Consider the following 23,167-nt stretch of genomic DNA (forward strand, 5'->3'; position numbering starts at 1 on the left):
CCATGCTTAAGGAGTGAATAGTCTTGGTGAGGAGAGGGGAGGAGGGGTGAGGGGGAGGGCAGAGGGGGAAAGGAAGGAGAGAGCCAGGCCAGGCACTCAGGAGCTCCAATCCACTCTTTCTGGGCATAGCTGTGAACAGAGAGGGTGAGGAGGGAGGAGCTTCTGCGACTCTTTTTTATTCTGCATCCTACTGCCACGGCCAACCAGTCCCCAGTTCCAGCTGACTCTACCACTGCCTCTCACCAGGTTCTCCTGCCTCCAGCTTCATCCTCCCCGCTGGCAAGCCACCAGTCATCTTTCTAAAAGATGAATCTGACTCTTTTCAGCCTTCTTCCTAACTCTCCTCCCCATGCCACCGCCACACACCCTTCAATGGCTTCACATTGCTCTCAGGATTGAATAAAAACCCTGTTAAAGTCAACTTTGCAGCCCCAGAGCACCCCAGCCTGAAGTCCCTCTCCCAGGCCCCTCAATAGGACACTGCGATGCAAGTCTCTTCAGAAGTGATGCTGGGTTCCTGAAGAGGGCCAGCTGGGTGGGCACTGCAGAATAAGCTCCTCTCAGGGCTGGCCGGGAGACCCATTGTCACCTGCAGTCTGGTAGAGGAAACGTAGCAGTGGCTCCCCAGAAGGGTCAAGAGAGAGGCATTCCTCTCTCGTCCTCTTTTCCCCAACCCCTGGACTCAGTTTCCCGAAGGAATGAGCAGCTCTGGACCCGTCATTCTGGGGGATTTCTTAATGGCAGCAGCTAAGGTGGCACTCCAGGATGGGGACAGAACCAGGCCATGGCCAAGACAGAATGACAAATGATTAACCTTAGGGTAAACCCCTTATCATGGCCCCCAATGCCTACCTCTGATCTTAAGTCTTCCTATTCTCCCCTCCTCACCCAACAGCCACCACACTGGCCTTTTTTCTTTATGTCCTTTCAACACATAGTTCCTTCCATTTTAGAGACTTTGCACTTGTTATTTCTCATGTCTGAAACTCTCCTTCCCCATGTATTCTGTAGCTGTTTCCATCATTTAAGCCTCAGCTCTGATTTCAGCTCCCTGGAGAAAACTTCCCTGAGGTTCCATATAGTCCCCCATCCTATTACCCTATTTCATTTTTTTCACAGTGCTTGTCACCATCAAACTTACACTATTTCATTGTTCATATGCTAGTTACAAGCCCCATTGGGAAATATTTGTATCTCATTCACCCACTGCATCCCCAGAGCCTAGAATAATGCCTTACACATACACACATTTATGTACCATGATCCTTGCCCTCACAGAAATGATTCTATCAAGAGAGACATATCTTAAACAAATAATTATGCAACACAGTAACTACAGGCAGAGTCAAGGGTTTTGAGGCAGAGGTGCAGGACCCTCTCCCACTTCTCGCTCCAAGGACCATTCCCTTACCCTGTGGGCAATTTCTGCTGCAAGACCCTGGCTTCCCCTGGAAACTGTTTAGAGCTCAGAGGATTCACCCAGGAATCAGGCCTCAGGAACAGGGCAAGGTTTGTACCTCTAGGCCCAGTTCTTCAAACTTTCGGGGTCTAGCTAGGCTTGTGGCTGCAGCGGCTATGTCCCCATACGCCCCCAAGCCAGAATAAGTTACAACATTGATAGCTCACTTGTGCGGGCTGTCTGCTCCTCCAGGCCCCGCTTGGATTTTTGACAGGCCCTGGCTTGGGGCCTGGTCTCCTTAATACCTTACAAGCTCCACTCCATCCCCCATGCTCAATGCCCAGTGTCCTCCATGTCTACAGGCTAGTTTGCAGAGGCTGAAGTTGGGAGCTGCTTCCCCTGTCCCTTCTGTGCTTCCTCAGGACCTCCTGTTCTAGAAATCTCTCTCTCTCCAAGGAGATCAGCAAGTTTCTTCCTTTGAGGGATACTTCTTCCAGCTGCTACCTGTTTGGGGCTGTGTTCTTGGACTTCTTTGGAACCCACACTAGTGCAGTTAGCTCCCAGACTAGTGAAGTTCCAGGAAGCTGGGCTCCAGGAAAGCCCCATGAGGCCCCGACCCACACACCCCCCCCCCCCATCAGAGGAGGTGCAAGTGAGGGTCCAGACCTCACTCCATCTTGGCAGCCACCCTGGGAAGCTCTGCCTTGTCCAGTTGATCTCTTCATCTCGAACGCGTAGCACAGTATCTGGTACATACTTAGCACTTAATGAACAGGGGCAATTAATACCACTAATTTATTTAATGAAAAAAGGCACCGTGCAAATGTTTTACATGGATTATTGGCACTTCACTTACGCAGGTACCATGACAATTTCCATTTTAAAGTGAAGAAACGAGTTCAGAGAAATTAAGCGACTTCCAAGGTCACAAAGCTGTGCACTCTCTCTTCATTGCGCGACGGAGCAACGCAGAGGGAAAATGCCAGAAGGCAGGCAGCCCAGGAAACGGGCGGGCTCCTGGGAGCCAAGGAGTGCAGCATTCTCTGCGCGGTCAGTAGTTTTCACACTGGGTTACCAGCCGGCTCGGTTTCCGCTAAGCACAGACCGGAAGTGTTCCTGACGGCCACATTTCTAACGCTCACGACCGGAAGTTTCTGTTTGAGGCTTTGCGGGGATAGGGGAGTCGCTGGGCCGCAGCCCGGAGGTCTAGGTGCGGAGGCGCTGGGGCTTAGGACACAGCTGGGGCCGTTAGGGAGACCCAGGCTGCGGGACACTGGCGGGGCCCCGACCTGACCCTGAGCCACTCTCGTCCTCGCGGCCCGCCTCTTCACCGCGCCCCCACTTGGGGCTGAAGTGGCTCCGCCCCCCGATCTGAGCCTGGTCGCTCCTCAGGCACTGACTATTGACCTCGGGGCGCTCCCCCATCTCTCGGGCGCGATGGCTACGGGCGCGGATGTACGGGACATTCTAGAGCTCGGGGGTCCAGAGGGGGATGCAGCCTCCGGGACCATCAGCAAGAAGGACATTATCAATCCGGACAAGGTAGCAGTGGTGCCTGAGAGCGCTGGGTAGCGGTAGTGAAGTGGTGGGTAGGAGTGACAACGGAAGACGGCTCGGGGAGAGATGAGGTGCCACACTTCTTGTGAGATGGGCGGTAAAAGATGTGAAATAACGGGATAGAGAATATGTGTCACCTTGGTGAGATGGGATGGAGGAGGTGGGACCCCGTGGAAAATGGTGGGGTCCAAGAGGGTGTGACATTTGTAAGACAGGACCTAGAGAGTGTGACACTTGTGGGATATTGGGGGGACATCAACTCGGTGTGACACGCTGAGAGATGCTGGAAAAGTATCTTATGCTCTGACAGGTAGGGCTCTGAGGTACGGGTGTGGAGGGGAATGACCTGCTCAAACCCAGGTGCCCCTTGAGTGGGTTTCTGTACCTTCATAGTGTGTCATTATGTGTCACAGTGTGTATGTGTGTCATTGTACCTGTAGATGCTGGTTTGTTCAGGGATTGAGCTGGGCTAAAGAATTTTCAGGGAAGGGAGTCTAGCCTGTGGTTCCTCTCCTGTGGTTTCCCTCCCCAGAAAAAATCCAAGAAGTCCTCTGAGACACTGACCTTCAAGAGGCCCGAGGGCATGCACCGGGAGGTCTATGCACTGCTCTACTCTGACAAGAAGCAAGTATTAGAATCCCAGATCCCCCAGGCTTTGGTCCCTGACCAACGTGCATGTCCCTAACTCCTAATTTTCCCAGCCAGTTTTCTCCCCACCTCCCCTCTCCACACAGGGCTTCTGCTTGCTTAGGATGTGGGAGCTCAGATGTCTCACTCCGGGACGTGACTTCCTTGCTCTATGGTAGATCAGCAGCCTGGGTCCAAAGGCGCTCTACACACCTTCTGACTGTAATCTCTCACCTCCTTAAACCCTGCTGCCAGGGATGCGCCCCCACTGCTACCCAGTGACACTGGTCAAGGCTACCGGACCGTGAAGGCCAAGTTGGGCTCCAAGAAGGTGCGGCCGTGGAAGTGGATGCCATTCACCAACCCAGCCCGCAAGGATGGAGCCATGTTCTTCCACTGGCGACGGGCAGCTGAGGAGGGCAAGGACTACCCCTTCGCCAGGTTCAATAAGGTGAGCCACCACCATTGGGACGTAGGCCAAGGTTGCCCACCTACTCTGAGCCACTTGCCTGAGCACTCCAGTCTCCTAGTTGGCTCCAGAGGCCCCCCTCAGGCCAGGTCATTAACAATGGTTACCCGCTCAGTCATTGGTGCAAATACCTCTGTGGGTCTTCACTGCCCATGGGATCCTGTCCTCTCCTAGACCTGCTCTGATTTTTGGTGTGTTGCCTTAACCTTTCATTTCTCACTATTCTTCAGAGCTGTGTCCTAGGTGCTCTACTCTTCTCACTCTCTACTTTCTCCCTAGTGTATCTCATTTACCCTGTGACCTCAGTTACCCTCTGTATGCCATTAACCCCAATTCAGTATCTCCAGTCCAGAGCAGCAGTCCACATATATCCAGTCATTTGCTTACCTCTCTCCCTGAAGGCCCCACGGGTACTTCAGATCAAGTGGATACCCTTGAGCAGAACTCATAATCTTCCCTCTGTTCCCCACCCCCAAACCTGTTCCTCACATAAGTGAATGACACCACTATCCACCCAATTGCCCAAACCAGAAATTTGGGAATCATCCTTGACTTAACTTCTCCCTTAGCTCTCATATTATTTCAGTCAACAATGGGACAAAGAAGGTAGGGGAAGACAGATAACAAACATATAAGCAAATAAATTGGATTCTTTCAGATAAGAGCCATCAATAAAATGAAACCAGGATATGAAATGAGATAAAGAGTGAACTTGTAGGTGTAGGGGAGGCCTAATAGATAGGGTGGTCAGGGAGGGCCTCTCTGAGAAGCTGGCATTTGACTTAGACTTCAGTGATACATCTAGTCATTGAGTCCTGCTGACTCTGTTTCTATAATAAATCACATCTGCCTGTGTTCTTCATTCTCTATACCCTAATCCAAGCTGAATTATCTCTGGTCTAGATTACTGAGGCTCAGATGGAGCAGGGCCTTAACACAGACTCACCCAGACAGTGAGAAGCAGAGCTGGGCTGGGCTAGGATTCCCTAGGCTGTTGTTTAAGCCACTCACGATACGGCCCCACAGTCCCTGCAGCTTGGAGCAGCCTAGACTTCAAGTCTGCAAGCACTGGGGGCTTGAACCCAGGACTCCCAAGTCCTGACTTTTTTCCCCTCAGCCAGTATACCCACCTGCACCTGGACACCTCCCCGTGGATGGCTCACAGGCCTCTCAGACTCAGTACGTCCAGGTGTGACCCATCATTCTCCCCCATGCCCCCAAACTGATTTTCCTCCTTAGGCCCCTCACCACCATCCTTAGGCCCCTCAGGTCCAGTGGAGGGAGAGGCTGGAGATGTAAGACTGAGAAGGGATAACCAAGAGGTAAGAGATTTGAGGTGGGGGTGGGAAGGTTGGATGAGATAATTTGAGGTGAAGACAAAAGAGTGTTCATTTTGTATTTAGTAAATACTACTCCATGCCAAGTCAAGCCCGAGGCAGTGAGGACACAAACATGAATCAGACACAATATCTGCCCTCTAGAAACTCTCCATGTTGTTGGGGAGCTGGGGGGAGGCACAGGCAATTACAGTTTGGTGGGATACATGCCATACTGGGAGGAACTGAAGGTCATGGAAACTTCCTGGAGAAGTTAGAGCTTCAGTTGAGTTTTTTTTTAATTGAAGTATAGTTGATTTACAGTGTTGTGTTACTGGTGTACAGCAAAGTGATTTAGTTATACGTGTGTGTGTGTGTGTGTGTGTGTGTTTATGTATTCTTTTTCTTACTCTTTTCCATTTTAGGTTAATACAAGATATTGAATATAGTTCCCTGTGCTATACAGTAGGACCTTGTTTATCTGTTTTATATATTGTAGTTTGTATCTGCTAATCCCAAACTCCTAATTTATCCCTCTCCCCCTTCCCCTTTGGTAACCGTAAGTTTGTTTTCTATGTCTGAGTCTGTTTCTGTTTTGTAAATAAGTTCATTTGTATTATATTTTAGATTCCTCATATAAGTGATATCGTATGATATTTGTCTTTCTCTGTCTTACTTCACTTAGTATGATAATCTCTAGGTCCATCCATGTTGCTGAAAATGGCATTATTTCATTATTTTTTTATGGCTGAGTAATATTCCATTGTATATATATACCACATCTTCTTTATCCATTCATCTGTCGATGGGCATTTAGGTTGCTTCCATGTCTTGGCTACTGTGAATAGTGTTGCTATAAACATAGGGGTGCATATATTTTTGCAAATTAGAGTTTTCTCCGGATATATGCCCAGGAGTGGGATTGTTGGGTCATATGATATTGATTTGAGTCTCAAAGTATGTTACCAGGTAATAGTAGAAAAGGAGTGCAATGACTTGTTCAGGCAGAGGGGACATCATGAGCAAAGGCATAAATGAAAAATCAGTCATATGTGTGGGATGCTGTGGGCATTTCCCTGTTGATGGAACCTAAAGTCCAAGGTAGGATATGGTGGGAGATGAGACCTGAGAGGGCAGCAGGGCCGGGTCAGGCAGGGCTTGGCAGCCAGGCTCAGGAATTTGGGCTTTGCTCTGATGTCTTTAGGGAGCCACTGGCAAATTTTAAGTAGAGAGGTGTCGGGATCAGATTTGAGTTTTAGAAAGATCGTGGTAACTGGGTGGAGAATGAAGTCGAAGTAAAGGGAACTAACAATCTTCCCTCCAACACTGCTCTTTCCTGGGGTCCCGCTTTCAGTCTGTGGCTCCCAGCCGCTTTCTTGCTCAAGCCAGAAACATAGGAGTTACCTATGACAGCATCTTCTCTCACCCCCACAGCCAGTTGTCACGTCCTATGGTGTTTAATCTAAAGCTTCTCAAGTCCGTGCCCTTTTCTCTGCCTTCCGCTGGTGCTGCTTTATTTCAGGCCTCTTCACTTCCCACCTGGATTATTTCATAAACCTGCCAGCTGGTCTCCCAGGCTCATGTTTCACCCCCTGTCTTCACTGTTGCCAGGGTGGTCTTTGTAAAAGAGAATCATGACCGTCTCACTCCTCTCTTTAAAACTAACCTTATTGACTCCCGTCACCCACAGGATGAATTCCAGACTCCTTAGCAGTCACACAAGGCTTGCAGCAGCTTGCCTCTGTCAACTCTCCAGGCTCTCTTCAGGCCTCTCCCTGTCTCGCCCTTTTCTTGTTTCCCTTAGTGTCCCTGACTGCCAAGCCCGCACACATCAGGCCATTTCTCTCTCATCGCTGTTTATGTGGCCCCCCTGCTTAGGAGTCTCTCCAGCGCCTTCCCTCACTCGTTCAGTTCTACTTAACCTTAAGACTGAACCAGGCTCCATTTACCTCTTCCCTGACAACCCTTGTCCCAGGCTGCATCACGTGTCACTCATTACACCCTAGGCATACCTTTGTCATCAGATTCGCTGCACTTTACTAAATTTTCAGCTGGACTGTGAGCTCTGAGAAGGCAAGGCCCCTGTCTGTCTTATTCAGCATTGTGTGCCCAGCATAGGGCTAGCAGGCCCATGATAAATATTTGTTGAATGATTGACCATCTCCCTTGCTTGACGGTGAACTTCTTTTTATTTTAAGTAGTAGTGTTCAGAGAGGTCACATCTTGGCTGCAGATGGAGAATTGCTTGGAAGAGGATTAAATGGAGGCAGAGAGGCCAGTGGGGAGGCTGTTTCTCTATCCAGGCAAGGGGTAGTGGTGGTCTGGACAGGGTTGTGGCAGAGGAGATACAGAATTGGGAGGTAAAGTCCACAGATGTGGGAAAGGGTAGGGGCCAAGGGTAAAGGTAGGATTTAAAGATGCCTGCTAGGTTTCCGCTTGGGTGATGGTTACATTGACTAAGATCCGGACTGGGGGAGATAGGAGTTTGAGGGAGGGCGATGAGCTCAGTACTGAACATATTAGGATTTTTTTTTTTTAATTGAGGTATAATTATTATATATCATACATATATTAGCTTCAGGTTACAATATAATGATCCAGTATTTGTACATATTGTGAAATGACCACCCCAGTAAGCCTAGTTAACACGTATCACCTGAACATATTCAGTTTGAGATGTATACAGGATCTCCAGTAGGAGATGTCCAAGAGGCAGCTGGACATAAGGGTTTTGAGAACAGGTTCAGAGCCAATGTGGTCTTTGATGGAGAAACTTCCCTGGTCCAGCCTAGCATTGTCTCTTTCCTGGGGTCTCTGACTGATAGACGCAGCTGGTGGTGGTGCTGTTTGTCTCTGAGGGAGGTCTGGGGGACGGGACGTGGGGGAGGGGAGCCAGGGGCATGGGTGTTGGGGTGGGGGGTGTATACTGCGAGTAGGATTCAGGTGCCTTTTCCTTAGAGATGTGACCTTGGCCAGCTCTGGGGGAGCTGCAAGTCTCACTGTCACCACTGGGTGGCAGGAGTGCTTCAGACAAGTGTGCCATGACTAGGGCTCCTGGGCCTTTCTCCAGAATTTAGCCATCTGCCTTACTCCAAAATTGACCTTTGGACTCCACAGAAGCACTTACACGTGGGCCCCTCACCTTAACCATCGGGTCAGGAGCATGTGTCCTGTTACCGAGGCTCTGGAGCCAAAGGCATGATGAAGTTGGTCCTGGAGTGGATTCAGAGGCAGGCGACAGTCCTAGAGCCTGCCAGGGCCTTTGGTCAAGCAGAGAGTTTCTTTTCTTGCTCTGGAAACATCATCTCCAGGTGCCCTGTGCAGGGTCCCAGGCAGAGGATTTGCTTTTGTCCAGCCCAGGGATTGACAATAAACAGGAGGGGCTGTGGTCACGCTGCTGGAGCCTGCGGGGACGTGCCGTGACGTGGGCATGCCCCCTGTCCCTCTGTGCTTGTAGACGGTGCAGGTGCCTGTGTATTCAGAGCAGGAGTACCAGCTCTATCTTCATGACGACGCTTGGACAAAGGCAGAAACCGACCACCTCTTTGACCTTAGCCGCCGCTTTGACCTACGTTTTGTTGTTATCCACGACCGGTATGACCACCAGCAGTTCAAGGTGAGCTGGTATGGTGCATTTGCATGTGGGCCCAACCCCCGGGCGTGGCAGGCCCACTACCTTCATGATCTCCTTTCCACATGCCTCTGAGTGTTCATCCTCCCTCTCTCTGTATCTTTATCCTCAGAAGCGTTCTGTGGAGGACTTGAAGGAGCGCTACTACCACATCTGTGCCAAGCTTGCCAACGTGCGGGCCGTGCCAGGCACAGACCTCAAGATACCAGTGTTTGATGCTGGGCACGAGCGACGGCGGAAGGAACAGCTGGAGCGTCTCTATAACCGGACCCCAGAGCAGGTCAGCCCGAGTCCCACAAACTCTTGCTCCATGCCGTGAAACCCCTTGACCGTTGCCTCCCTCCTCCATACCCTCAACTCCCTCACCCCAGCTCCCCTTCTTCCCCCTCTTCCCGCCCCCATCCAGTCCCGCCTCTCACCGGCCATCCTCCCTGCTCTGTAGCCCTCACCGCCCTCACGATCCCCTGCTGCTCAGGTTCCCTCACAGACAGCCCGGCACCCCTCCGTCTCCCCGTCTCCTCTCACCGCCCCATGACCCTCACGGGCGTCTCAGCGTCTCTCTTTCCCAGGTGGCGGAGGAGGAGTACCTGCTGCAGGAGCTGCGCAAGATCGAGGCCCGGAAGAAGGAGCGGGAGAAGCGCAGCCAGGACCTGCAGAAGCTGATAACGGCGGCGGACACCACTGCCGAGCAGCGGCGCACGGAACGCAAGGCCCCCAAGAAGAAGCTCCCCCAGAAAAAGGAGGCTGAGAAGCCGGTGTGGAGACCAAGTCAGCCCAGCTCAGGGTGGAGGGCTCGGAGAGCACGCGGAGCCGGCAGGGGGCTGGGACTAACACTGGGCCCTCTCCCCGTGACACCCTGGTCTCTGTAACTCCTTCTCCCCCAGGCCGTTCCCGAGACTGCAGGCATCAAGTTCCCAGACTTCAAGTCCGCAGGCGTCACACTGCGGAGCCAGCGGGTACGTGAGTCACCTCCTTCACTGTGTCTGGGCCCTGGGCTCTGCGGCCTGAATGCTGCAGGCCATGGGGCCGGAGCAGGTGGAGGCGGACGTACCGGGATCTCGGGGATGGCAGGCTGAGCTCACAGCTTTCACTCTATTCCGCTTACTGGCTGTTTTCTTCTGTGACCCAGAGCTGCCTCTAGGGGTTAACTTCTCGTCCACTCCCCCCACTGCCTTTCGTCTCCTTCATTCTAAACTGCTTGTGGGGGGAGAGGGCTTAGCTGCCTGGGTCATTGCAGATGAAGCTGCCAAGCTCTGTGGGACAGAAGAAGATCAAGGCCTTGGAACAGATGCTGCTGGAGCTGGGTGTGGGTGAGTGCGGGGGCCAGCCCCTCAGGACGTCCCCACCGAGGCTGCGGATGAAGGCCGGGCGGTGGGGGGCGGGTAGTTCCGGCTGCCGGCCTCCCACCGCACCCCAGCTCTGGCCCTGTGCCTTCCACCCACCTGCCCACAGAGCTGAGCCCGACGCCCACGGAGGAGCTGGTGCACATGTTCAACGAGCTGCGGAGTGACCTGGTGCTGCTCTACGAGCTCAAGCAGGCATGCGCCAACTGCGAGTACGAGCTGCAGATGCTGCGGCACCGGCACGAGGCGCTGGCCCGGGCCGGTGTGCTGGGGGGCCCCGCCACACCGGCATCGGGCCCGGCCCTGGCCCCAGCGGAGCCGGCGGTGCCTGAACCCAGTCTCGGCCCGGACCCCAGCAAGGACGCCATCATTGACGTGGTGGGCGCACCCCTCACGCCCAATTCGGTAAGAGGCCGGGAGAGCGCGAGCTGGCCCTGCTAGTGAGCACACGCAGGTGCGTACGCAGGCCCCACCCCCTCTAGTGCCTGCAACAGGAGTCGTCACTCTGAGGGGTTCTGAGAATGAGGGAGTGGGTGGTTGGTCAGGGGGCATCACCTTCCTGACTCAGAGCGTGAAACACGTGCACCCAGCCTGAATCTGGCCCTGGGGGCCATTGACCTCAGCACCTTCTGTGTCTCCTCAGAGGAAGCGACGGGAATCGGCCTCCAGCTCCTCTTCTGTGAAGAAAGCCAAGAAGCCGTGAGGGGCTGCACGGGGCGTGGGATGGTGCTGTGTAAATAGAGCTGCTGAGTTGGACTGGGCTGCTTCCTTTTCCTTCCCACCACTTCTCATGCCCCTAGCTGGGAGGGTGGGCAGGAGGGGGGTCACCATAGCCACTCCATGGGGATGGCGCTGGGGCTTGCCTGCACTGAGGCCCTTAGCAGCCCTTTAACCACTGACCAGCTTTGCCCAAACACCTGTATCTGGGAACACCCGTGGTTCTGCACTCAGGTTGGTTCACACACAGCAATGACCGTAGATACCGGCTGCTTTGAACACAGCCTTGTGCTCAGACAGTCCCCAGGGCCCTGTGCATATTCGCTGTGGGTCCCCTAGGTGCTCCAGAGACTGCCAGCTCTACTGGTGGCCTTGAGCACAGGGCAGCCTGGCATATGCTTTAACCCCTGCACATCCAGTGTCAGGCACGGTACTGCCTGGTCCACACACACACCCAGGGCCTCGTTTCCCCGACTTTATTCAGTGGCACGTTCACAGCGGGGATGGGGGTAGACACAAGGTGGGGCCTGATCTGTCCTGGAGCCCTGGGGGCACCACACACCATGCACTACAGATGGGAGGGGGCACAGGGGGGCTTGGTGGCCCCAGCAAGAAGCCTGTACTGGGAGGAGACAGTGAGGAGGAGGTCCCCCAGCCCAGGCCCACAATGGGAGGGCCTGATACTGGGCTGAGGTTGAGGGGAGGGGGTAGGGGGCACAAAGTGTCTGTTCCAGAGGGGCCAAGTGGCCAAGCCTTACCCAGGACACAAGCCCACAGGGCGGGCTGGGGGACACTCTGGACGTAGAGCTGTGCCACTCTCCCTTTGCCCCTCTGGTGAGGGAGAGGAGGGTTTTGGGCTGGGCCAAGCAGCTACCCTGTCCTGCCCCATCCCATCCTCGGCCAGTCAGAACGGCTTTGACGTCTGCTTGAAGATGAAGCCTCGGTATGCGAGTGTCTTCATGATGTTGGCAATGTTCTTGCAGTCATCTAAAAAGAGGAAGAGAAGACATTTAGATGGGCCCCAGAGCCTTCCCCTGTGGGCCCAGAGGTACACAGGTGGGGGTGGGAGGCAGGTTCAGATTCAGGAGCCATAGGCTCTAAACCAGTGGGTCCTATCCCCAGGTGGCAGCAACTCCAGCTTCAGGTTGGGCCGGGTGATGATGCTGGGCCAGCAAGAAGCCTGGTCTCAATGCTTCTGAGTTCCATAATTCATGCTGGAAATTGGCCAGCGTGTCCCTCCCTGGCCCCAGCGGTGATGTATGGGCACCGTCGCAGTAAGAAAAAGGCAGAGTAAATGTGTAATTTCTCCCTTGACGGCCCCCGGCCGCTGGGCGATCCTTCTTGTTGCCGCCGCGTGGGGACGGCCCGTCCGCCACACTCCGTCTTCCCGCCACCCGTCTTGATGTCTCCATTTCATTACTGTGCGGCCATTCATCACGCCCACGGCCAGGGTGACTTTGCCGGCACTTGCATGTGTGTGGGAGATGTGGCCCAGGCCATAATCACTGGTGACAAGGCACAAGCCTCGGCACTTCCAGGCCAGGGTCCCAGGCTCATGTGCTCCAGCAGCTACCGCCTGGGCGCCTGCTCCTGTGCAGCCCAGGCCAGTGGAGAGGGGCCAGGTCTGTGGTCCTCTTAACACCCTGGCCGGCAGCCTTCTACCAGACACGCCTGTGTAGCTCAGCCCAAGCCCTGCCTCTCCCACCCCGGCAGGCTTCAGCCCTGTCTCTGGCCATATCTCAGATTAAAGACATCTGCGCCTGCCAGACCCTGTCACAGCAGTATTGACTGCCGTGAGAAACTCCATGGTGAAAACTGTCCTAGACCCAGGTGGCCACAGGAACAGGTACTCCTGGAGCCTCAGTATCATGGTCATGGGCCCCGACTCCCTCACCTGCCTCTTCTTCCATCCCCCTCCCACCTCCCATAGGTGCTCTGCTCCTGTGCCATAACCAGGACCTCAGCTGCCACCGCCCTCGTGGGGTCGATGCTGTGGTGGCAGAAATATCGTACGTCGATGTCATAATCAGGTGTGGGGGTGGTAAGGTCAAGGTGGGGTCAGGAGGCCCCTGCGTCTGTCAAGGACCAACCCCTTGCGCTGAGCTCCCAGCCTGCCCTTGCCAGGACCTTAGACCAGGAAAGGGGACCCACCAGAGCTAGAAAAAGACTGTGGGGTGGGAGGAGTCTGGTCAGGCCAGGCCCTGTATCATCAGCCAGACACCAGCTCTGCAGACCCGGCGCACAGCAGACGAGCTCTCTGGGTCAGGTCAGACAAGTCACACGGGGTCCTGTCTCTCAGCTCTATATGAATGTAGCTACGGTGGATGTGGGCATGGACAGGTGACCCAGGACCCAGGCACAGGGACACCTTGTTCCTCTAGGCGCTTGGGAAGCCATGAAGGCTGGTCTGAGGCGGAACAGTGAGAAGACAGATGGGTGGGTAGTGGCGGCCATGGCAACTCCAGACGTGACCCATCCCCATGGTTTATGGGCCGGACACGCGCCCCGCTCAGCTGAGGCCCCATCATTTGTCTCCCTTAGTGTGTACGCCTGTGCTGTGGGGGTAGAGGGTGGAGGGAGGGGGCTGTGACGGGAGGAGCTAGGCAGTCGACAGGAAGGGGAATGGGGCAGGAATGGCTGTGCAGGAGGGGCGGGCCCCAGGAGTGGGGAGGGTTTATGACAGGGTCCAGGGGCTGTCACGGCACCATTGAAAGGGCTACGATAGGTGATTTTCTTCCCAAATAAATCTGGCCTTGTCAGGGCCCCTCCGATCCTCGCTGTCTCCAGCACTCTGGGGACCGTGGCCGCTGTGCATATTAAGAATAAGTCCCCTCGTTATCTGCAATTACCCAGCGGCCACACACCTCATTTCTTCCAGCAGAAAAGAAAATTAGTTTTCTATTGACTTCATCTGGCTCCTCCCTCATTGCTGGACAAATTGCTCAATCTACCTCCCCTGGCCCAAGTGAATGTGCCCAGCTCCTCCCCCCAGGCCACCAGCCATCCAGTGGGGGAGCACTGACTTCCCACCTGTGCCTCGTCTGGAGCTGGGCAAAGGTCCATGTGCCCCAGTCTCCCCCCTGACCTCTCCCCACTCTACACACCAGATGGCTTCATCCACATCCTGGGCTTCTGAAAATTGCTGTCTCCAGTCTGGGCCTCTCTCCTGAGCTCCAGACCACAGATCCAAACGCCTCTGGAACACCTCTTCCTAGGTATCTATGCAAACTCAAAACATCCAGCAGTGAACTAATTTTATCCCCCAAGCTCCTTCTCTCCCCTGTGTTCTCCATCCCAGTGAATGGCACTCCCAAATGTCCCAGAAGAAACCTGATTCAAGCTTGACATCCTGCCTTCCCCCCAAATCCAATCAAGCGTGAACTGCAGGCTTTATCTTCTTCTCTGTCTCATCATCTACTTCCCTTCATTCTGGCACCACTTCCCAGTCCAGACCCCATCATCTCCTGCTCTTACAACAGCAGCTGGTCCTCTTTCTTTTCCCTTTAATCCATTCTCTTACAGACAAAGTGATCTTTCTCACACAAATCTGATCACGTTCTTTTCTCTTTAAATCCCTTCAGTGGCTCCCCTGCCCTCACTTTCAAGTCTACACACTCCTTATTATGACTTCAAGTTAAAGGCCCTGCAAAAACAGATCCCTGCTATCTCTGGTCTCACCCCCGTCACTCTCTACCCCCAACGCCCAGATTCCAACCTCAAGGAACCACTTATGTTTTCTGAAAATGACAAAGTGGGTTTTGGAGTCAGACCTGTTTGTAGTCTTAACTTCGCCCACTGGCTGTGTGCCCTGCGGCAAGTGCCGAGTTTCTCCAAACTTCAGGTTCACTAGGGGTGACAACAGATACTACCTCAGTGTTACTGGGAGGACTGAACAGTGATACACCCACACGTCTGCACATGCTGTATGTTTGGAATACCTCCTCTCTTCTTGAAGGGAAGGCAAGGATGCTAGTTTTCTGGATGACCCAATGGTGACAAGGTGTATACTATACAATCTGTGGCACAGATGACACAGGGGCCAGCACACTTGGTGAAACCACTTGTCACTCGCACCACAAACTCTGACTACTGACCCTGTCCACTGGGGATTCTGGAGTCTTAACTTGTTGCAACTGGTCCACCACAATGAAGAGAGACCCAGGCTGGGGAAGACAGCCCTGAAAGCCAACCTAAGAGTCAGTGCAACCCACTGATCAGCACAGAGACAAATCTGGGCTTTTAATAGACCATAAGTTCAGAGAGGGCACCGGGTGAGCCTCCCAGAAAGTCCTCTGCTCGAAGCTCTGGGGCCGCCTGGGTCAGCAGCCCCACCTTGTGGCACGTCACTGAGCTACTGAGGCCAGCCTGAGGCTGTTCTGGGGTCGGGGGCAGGGAGCCTTGTGCCCACAATGGAGGCCTCCAAGAGTAGGTCTTCCTCACCTCCAAATTCCAGAAGACTAACCTGTTTTTATGTTCCTGCAGGAACATCAGCTTGTGACAAGACTGCCCTCTTCTTTTGGGGGGCATTAATATTCCTAATGTTGGAATTAATTCTTAATGTTTTTATGTTGCCAAGGCTGTAACGGGGGGGTCGGCTGCATAAACCCCTCAGAGAGGTGAGTGGGGCCAGCACCTAACAAAGGATGAGCTTGCTGGCTGGCTCCAAGGGTAGTCAAATATCTGCTTGGCAAAATAGCTGCTAGTGGAAGGGTGGCTCAGATCGCTTAGGACAGCCGGTGAGCACACACACAGGGCAACCACCTGAGGCTGACACGCTCCAGTTGGCTGCACTTGTCTGGGAATTGAACGGTAGAGGACAGGATGCAGAGCCTGGGCCAGGGCCACCCTCAGGAGGGAACGGACCCAAGGAAGCTCTTGGAAGGCCATCTATTCATGCACTCATTCATTCAGCAAATACACACTGACACCTTCTGTGTGCCGGCTGCGCAGGGCCATGCTGGGTCACAGGGCGGCAGACTCTGCAGCTCCCTGCCCTCGAGGAGCTCAGAGACTGCATCTATAAGTGGTGCAGTGTGAACAGTGCTATGAGAGAAGGAGGCACAAAAAAGGGCACTTTGTTCAGTCCAAGGATCAGGAAAGGGTTCCTGGGAGGACGAAGTTAAACATGCAGAGAGGGCCGGCCAGCAAGTTGGGGTTGAGGTGGGGAGGAGTTCTCAGCATACGGAACAGCACAGGCACATTTCTGGAGGGGAAATGTGGAGTGTCCCCCACAAATTTAAGTTGAGCAGGTGGGGGATGATGAAGAATAAGAGTCAGGGGAGCGGCGAAACGAAGGCTGCGAGGTCAGCAGTGGCCGTCTAGAACAAACCCTGCAGAGCCCCGAATGCCAGACTAAGGAGCTTATAATTTCATTGTTCTGGGAATGATGGGGAGACTCACATGTTTGAGGAGGAGCATGACAGGACCCGATTTGTGTTTCAGAATTATCTTTCAAGGATTAGAGGTGTTAACGCGGAAGGCAGAGACAGCGACTAGCAGACTCTACTATGTATTTCTGGTCCAGGCCAGAAATGGTGGCCCAGAACTAGGCCAGTGGCGGTGGAAATGGAGGTGGAGATATACTGGTGATGTGGAGAAGCAGATGGAGGCAAGAGATTTTTAGGAAATAGAATGAGCAAGACTTAATGAGGGGGCTGGGAGGGCTGGAGGAGGGACGCGTCTAGGATCTGAGTGCCACTCACTGAGATGAGGCAAACCAGAGAAGGTGCAGGTTTGGGGCAGTGATGAACGTACCTTCAGATGTATTAAGTCTTGAGATTTCTATGAGACAGCTAAACTTATCAGGCATTTCTTTTACGGCTTCTGGGCTTTATATCTTGGTTAAACAGGCCTTCTCTATCCCAGTGTTATTAGAAAACTATCATGTATTTTCTTTGAATACTTTTTCTATTTAACTTTTTAATCTGTCTGGAATTTACTTTTGTATGTGGTGAGAAGTAGAAGATCTAACTTTATTTTTCCCCTAGTGGATAGCCAGTTGTCCTGTCACCATTGATCAAACTGTCCACACCTGCCCCATGCTTTTGAAACGATGCCTCTATCTTATATACCATCCCCACACATGGATCTGTCGGAGCGAGGAAAGAGAATGAACGTGAAATGATCAAAGAAGCAAACCAGATTGAGAGGACACCTGGAGCAGCAGGGTGACAAGCCGCTGACCTTACAGGGCTGTGAGGCAATGTGGCCTAAAGGAAGACATAGACACAACCTGAGGCCTCCTGCCTAAAAAGCTCAGCCTGGCAACACATCTTATGAGTGATCTCCAGGTGCTGGTGAGGAACGGGGCTGGAGCCCACGGAGCAAAGATGGGTGGAGAGAACAGCACAAGGAGCAGGAACCATGACAAGGAAAAGAGAGCAAGAACCTGGCGCATGTCGACATTCTAGAACCTCATCTTGTTTCCACCTCTTTCTGTCTGTCTGTTAGGACACCTTGGCAGCAGCGTGCCTGAGTGCAAAGTGTCAGTGGGACTGCCGGATCAAATACGTCCCCAGCCCCACATGGGACACACTTATACTAAAAAGATTATTTGCTGTTTATCTGTTTAAATTCTAATTTAACTGATGTTCCTATGTTTTTATTGCTAAATCGGCAACTCGGTGCTGGGGGCCCGCATCTCAAGCCATGGCTGGGTGCAATTCAGGGTACAACAGCAAATAGGAACTCAGAAGAAAGGAAGCCAAGGCAGGGAATTTAGGACTAAACCAGCAGAGGGCCCCTGTATATCCTTAGATTCTGGGTTCGAATCCAACCTCCATCACTTAGTAACTGTGTGAACTTGAGCAAATTACTGTACTGTATTTAACCTCTGTTTTTGGATTCTTCGTCTCTAAAATGGGAATAATAATGATAATTATAGCAACTACTTCCCTCAAAGGGTTGTTAAAAAGATGAAATGAGTTTTTATTTGTGAAGTGCTTAAAACAGTGGCTGGGTTAGTTATTATTAGTAGTATTGGTGTCGTTATTCCAATAATATCCAATAATAATATTGTTATTCCAACAGAAATACCTTGATATCCCCCAACCCCTGCTCCTTGTCCCAGATATGACCCCCAGAGTCCCCTGGGCCCCCAGACAGGGTGACCTTGGCCCACCCGACACACCCTCCAGACATAGGTTCCCTTCTCCCCACCGACACGGCTCCCACGGCTCCCTCCCCCTCCCCCCAGGTGGGGCCATTATAGCCTCAACTCCAAAGTGACCCCTTCTTCCAGCCCCTCCCCGCATCCCCCCTCCACCCCACCGAGGTGCCCGGAGGTGCCACAGGGCTGATGGTGAAGGATGACGGTGGTTCCACAATAAGGGGAAAAGGCAATTTCATCTTGATTAGCAGGCGATTTCTCTCTCCGTAATAAGCGCGCTCCAAATAATTAGCGTGTTTTACGTAATAATGAAATTACAGAAATGCAGTCCACTTATTCAAACAACTCACCATTACCATATTTTTAAATATTAGACTTAATTAGAGTTTATCACTTCGGAGAAGTATGCGGACCGAAGATGTTTTTAAAAAAATCCTCATAAAGTGTTTATTAAGCGCTGGTAAAGCTGGGATAATGATGTGTTTGGAAATTAAGGCAATCAAACACTTACCGCCGCTTCTGGAGGCCGGGCATGGAAATGAGGCCATTACACGCCCATTACCCGCCAGCTCACAGCCACTTGGGGGGCGGGGAGAGGATGTGCCTGGCCGAGAGGGCACAGTGCCCAGAAACGCCTGTGCCAACAGCCCACAACAGCCTGACCAGTAAGCACAGCATCACTTACAGGACATCTGGCCACCAGGAGCCCAACTCAAACCTGGCCAGGCAAATGACTGGACAGGTCCCAAATGCCAAAGAAGACACCCAAGACTAACCCAGGTCCAGACTCCCAGGCCTGGCAGGACATATCAACTTCATTTAAACCCCAGTGCAGAGTGGGGACAGGAGCCAGACTGGGCAGCCAGAGAGGTCAATGAGAAGAGGCGGAGGCTGAGGAAGCTACAGACCCGAGTGTCCTCTCCCAATTCTGGGCCACACAGGAAAGGGCAGCTAGAGTGGTGGAGAAGGGTCTAAGAGGAAGCTGGGGAACTGAGCTGGGAGCCAAAGATGCAGAGGAGCCAGGGGCCAGGCTCAAGAACACACCTGGGGACAGACTCGGATTGGGGAAAGTAGGCAAGAAGGGTGGCGGGAGAGGGGCTGGTGGCTCCAGGCCCCATTTATCCCGGTGAATAACTAATTCCAGAATTTATAGTGCTGGGTTTTTGTTCTGTGGCCATTTATATCTGCGAGGGGAGGAAATGAAGAGGCAGCGCGGATGCCACATCTTTCTGTGTTATTGCTTGTCTGCCATTTGCAAATCATTATTAATTGTGGGCCCTGGTGGCGGGCTGGGCGGGGGCCGGGCTGGGTACATCCACATAGCTCTTCATCAAGGACCCCAGCCGCTGCCCCAGAGAGCCAATTACCCCGCCCTGATTGGGATCAGATAAAGAGGGAATTTTTACAAATTAGGGAATAAATAGAATTTCCACACAGGGCGCGGGCAGGACCTGAGAGGCTGTAATGAAAAACCATCCGTCACCATCAGCGCGGGCTGGGCACATAGCCGCGGCACTCCCTCCCTTTGTGGGCCCACCCTCATGCTCAGGGGCCTGGACGTACAGGTCTAAGGACACCCCAACCCCTCCAAGGCCCGGAAGCAGGGAGAGGAGTTCCCAGTGGGGCGCGTGTATGCCCTCTGGGCCCCAGCTCTGACACTGTCCCTAGTGCCTCTCCCTCAGGGTCTTGACAAGGAGGAGACTGAGGCAGTCCTGAGGACGACCAGAGTTGGGGACCACGGGGCAAAGACCACATCCACGCCCCTCCAGCTATGGCAGCCCTAGGGCAGAGCCCTGGCTCGTGGACCACTCACTCTGGGTCCCCATTAGCACTCCTCCCCTTGGATCATTAAATATGTATATCTTATTACACGCCTTGTTAGAGTATCGAGCTCTATTGACTGATGATAAATCCTGAGCCTCGTCCTGGCCATAAATTTATCTGGAGATGATGAAGACTCAATAATCTAGTCAGGCAGATAATATCATCGGGCCTTAAAAAAGATCATTACATTATATGTCAGAATTAAAAGTGAAATACGCCGTAGTAACAGGGCGGCTGCTCTGGCCATTACAACGGGTGCCCGCCTCCCCCAACTCGTCCCCAGCCAAGGCCCCATCCAGGTAGAGGGGCCAAGAGCCTTGCCCTTCTTTTGGCTCTGGATGCCACAGATAAAAGTGCCTGATAACCTAAGGCAAAGTGAAGGGGACCTGGCCTGGGACGGGAGAGGGGAGAGGGGAAGAGGTGGCTACCGAGAACAGCTGAGCACCTCTGCCGTACTTGGCAGCTACTTCTGCCCCAACCGAGCTCCCACCTGACCCTGTCCCTAGGGGTCTCCTGTGGGACTGTCTTCTGGGGGTCCTTGAGTGGCTCCAACAGGAAGGTGACAGGGCTTCACACCCTTCCAGAGTGGCCTGACCAATCAGGGCAGATTCTTTCCAAAATGGAGACACAGGGATAGGGAGAGGTTAAGCTACTTGTGTGTATGCCCCAGGCACCTGTGACCTGGCCCCAGACCCATGTGCCAGCAGCATATCTGAGGCCTTTCCTGTGAGCATGTGCTATCAATCCAGACCACGGCCACCTCCTTCCCGAGAGCCCTGCCTGTCACAGCCTCTACATCCTGTCCTTTGAGAAACTTGCCGCCAGCCTCTTGTTCTTTGACCTCAGCACTAACAACCGTCTCTGTTATATCTTATTTTCACCCATTTCCACAGTCACACCCTCCACCTTGTTAACATCCTCCACTGTGCTACCTTTAAAATGTTAAATTCAAATATTCCCAGTTACTGACGATAATATGCTTTTTCTTTCATCTCACTGAAACCTCGCAACTGTTTACATCCCTAGTATCTCCAGATACATCCCCCTCCTGTGTTCACCTTTTTCCCCGTCCACTTTTGACTGCTTACCCAACAGCCACTCCCCTTCTGCGAAGCTGGCAGAGCCTGCTCCTCCCTCCCTGACCCAGGGAAACCTCCGTGGTCTGAGCCATTTGTGCGGATCCTACCCCCTTGCCAGCCATGGGTTTAGGAGGGGCCAAGTGTTCTGGCTACTGGGATATGATGGTAAGTTTGCTCAAGGACATTCAAGGAAAATTTCTTCACTCTTACGAAGAGAACCATGAGGGGAAAATAGTCCTGTATATTCTGCTGGATGTTTTCATGTCTGCACATAATGTCTGGGACTGCAGAAGCCATATTCCAACCTTGAGGGGAGTTAGCCTGTGAAGAACATGCTGAAGATAAAAGAACAGAACAATGGAAAAAAATCTGGGTCCTTGATGACATTGCTGAGATGCTGAATTAACCAACCCTAGGATCACCTTACCTCTTCTGTGAGGGAATAAACCCTCTTATTATTTAAGATTTAAGTTGGGTTTTCTTTTTCTTGTAGCCAAAAGCTTACTAACATACAGAATGTAAAGGCAGAAAAGAGAATGACCAAACAAATGAAGGGAGGCAAAGGGCAATGAGGACACTATTTCAGGCTAGGAAGCTGGTAACCCTTGTTATGCTCTCTTAAAACATTTGCTCAGGGCTTCCCTGGTGGCGCAGTGGTTAAGAATCCGCCTGCCAATGCAGGGGACACGGGTTTGAGCCCTGGCCTGGGAAGACTCCACATGCTGCGGAGCAACTAAGCCCGTGAGCCACAACTACTGAGCCTGCGCTCTAGAGCCCGCGAGCCACAACTACTGAAGCCTGCGTGCCTAGAGCCCGTGCTCCGCAACAAGAGAAGCCACCGCAATGAGAAGCCTGTGCACCGCAACGAAGAGTAGCCCCCGCTCGCCGCAACTAGAGAAAGCCCGCGAGCAGCAACAAAGACCCAACGCAGCCAAAAATAAATAAATTTATAAAACAAACAAACAAACAAAAAAACCTTTTGCTCAAATTGTCTCCTGCTGTATCTCAGGACACAGGCCATGTTACCATAAAGGCTAAAAGAGTCAAGTTTAGGTGGGAACCCAGGTGAAAACAGAGGGAAGAAAATACAACTTTACTGAGAAAGGATTTTTATGTCTCTGACTTGCAATTTAAGTTGACTTTTTCAAAGTCCCACGGCAACACAAAATCACAAGACTCAAGGCTTCTTTCTCCCCTGCCCTTCTTAGCATGTCGTTTCCAATTTCCAGGTTATCTTATGGTCCAAAATGGCTGCTGAAGCTCCAATTATCACGTCCACATTTTAGGAAAGAGGAAGAAGGAAAAAGCAAGAATAATGTACTTTCCAGCTAAGTCATTTCCCTTTCAGTACTGTTCCTGGAGGACCCACACACTTTTCCTTTTATCTCACTAGCCAGAACTCAGAGACATAACCATATCCAGCTGTATGAGAAACTAAAAAAAAAAGTAGTCTTTTAACTGGGTACACCTTGCTGCCCCTAATTATCCAGGGGCTCTGTTTAGTGAGAAAGAAGGTCAATGGCTATTGGGTACATACCAAGCAGTTTCTGTCCTAGCAACATAACTGATACACCTCGCTTTGGAGCTTGGATTCCATGGTCCACCATCTTAGTCCTTTCTTGCCAATCGTCTCAACTCTCTTGCTCCTCTTTTCTCCCATCACCCTTGCCTGGAAAAACCCAAACTCTGCCTTCTCCATGCTTACACCTGAGCTGAGTGTGACTAGAGAAAACTGAAACCTTACAGATTCACGCAACTCATAAAATCACAGTCATCAACCTCAACTGGGTGTATAAAACCGCCCCATTTCCTATGTGCCTGATCAGTGCGCACGCTCTCTCTCCCTTTCTCCCTAGTTCAATTTCCAACTTTCTCTACTTTCCACAACTCTCAAACTCCCTACCCCCAACATCGTCCTGACCCTCTCAGCCACACAACCTCATCTCCTACTTCACAGGAAACACAGAAGCCACACCCCTGCACCTGTGCCAGTCCTCGCCTTTCATCCTGATACAAAAGAGGAACTGTCCTGATGTCACTTCTGAAGCCCATCCCCCCACTCCACCTGGTTTCTGGAGTCTAACTCGACTGCCTTTT

General features: G+C 52.5%; 2 protein-coding genes across 10 annotated transcripts in view; one reads left to right on the forward strand and one right to left on the reverse strand.

Moving 5' to 3' along the window:
* Nucleotides 1-2,549: 2,549 nt before the first annotated feature.
* Nucleotides 2,550-11,098, forward strand: DMAP1 (DNA methyltransferase 1 associated protein 1). The gene is made up of 10 exons (XM_007164585.2): nt 2,550-2,941; nt 3,489-3,580; nt 3,839-4,034; nt 8,826-8,984; nt 9,112-9,279; nt 9,569-9,754; nt 9,884-9,955; nt 10,237-10,309; nt 10,452-10,747; nt 10,986-11,098. Exons 1-10 carry the CDS (start codon nt 2,837-2,839, stop codon nt 11,043-11,045), a joined length of 1,407 nt encoding a protein of 468 aa, XP_007164647.2. The 5' UTR covers nt 2,550-2,836; the 3' UTR covers nt 11,046-11,098.
* Nucleotides 11,099-11,520: 422 nt separating this feature from the next.
* The window catches only part of ERI3 (ERI1 exoribonuclease family member 3), a 128,905-nt gene continuing 117,258 nt past the window's right edge, over nt 11,521-23,167 (reverse strand). For all 9 annotated transcript variants that reach the window (XR_009008841.1, XM_057549981.1, XM_057550012.1 and 6 more), the window contains one exon: nt 11,521-12,046. Coding sequence is in view for 8 of the 9 variants with exons in the window: in XM_057549981.1 (XP_057405964.1) it covers nt 11,964-12,046 (83 nt within the window). In the remaining variant the exon portion in view is untranslated. The remainder of the gene's footprint in view (nt 12,047-23,167) is intronic.

Source organism: Balaenoptera acutorostrata, chromosome 1 (genome assembly GCF_949987535.1).
Source record: "Balaenoptera acutorostrata chromosome 1, mBalAcu1.1, whole genome shotgun sequence".
Classification (NCBI taxonomy): domain Eukaryota; kingdom Metazoa; phylum Chordata; class Mammalia; order Artiodactyla; family Balaenopteridae; genus Balaenoptera; species Balaenoptera acutorostrata.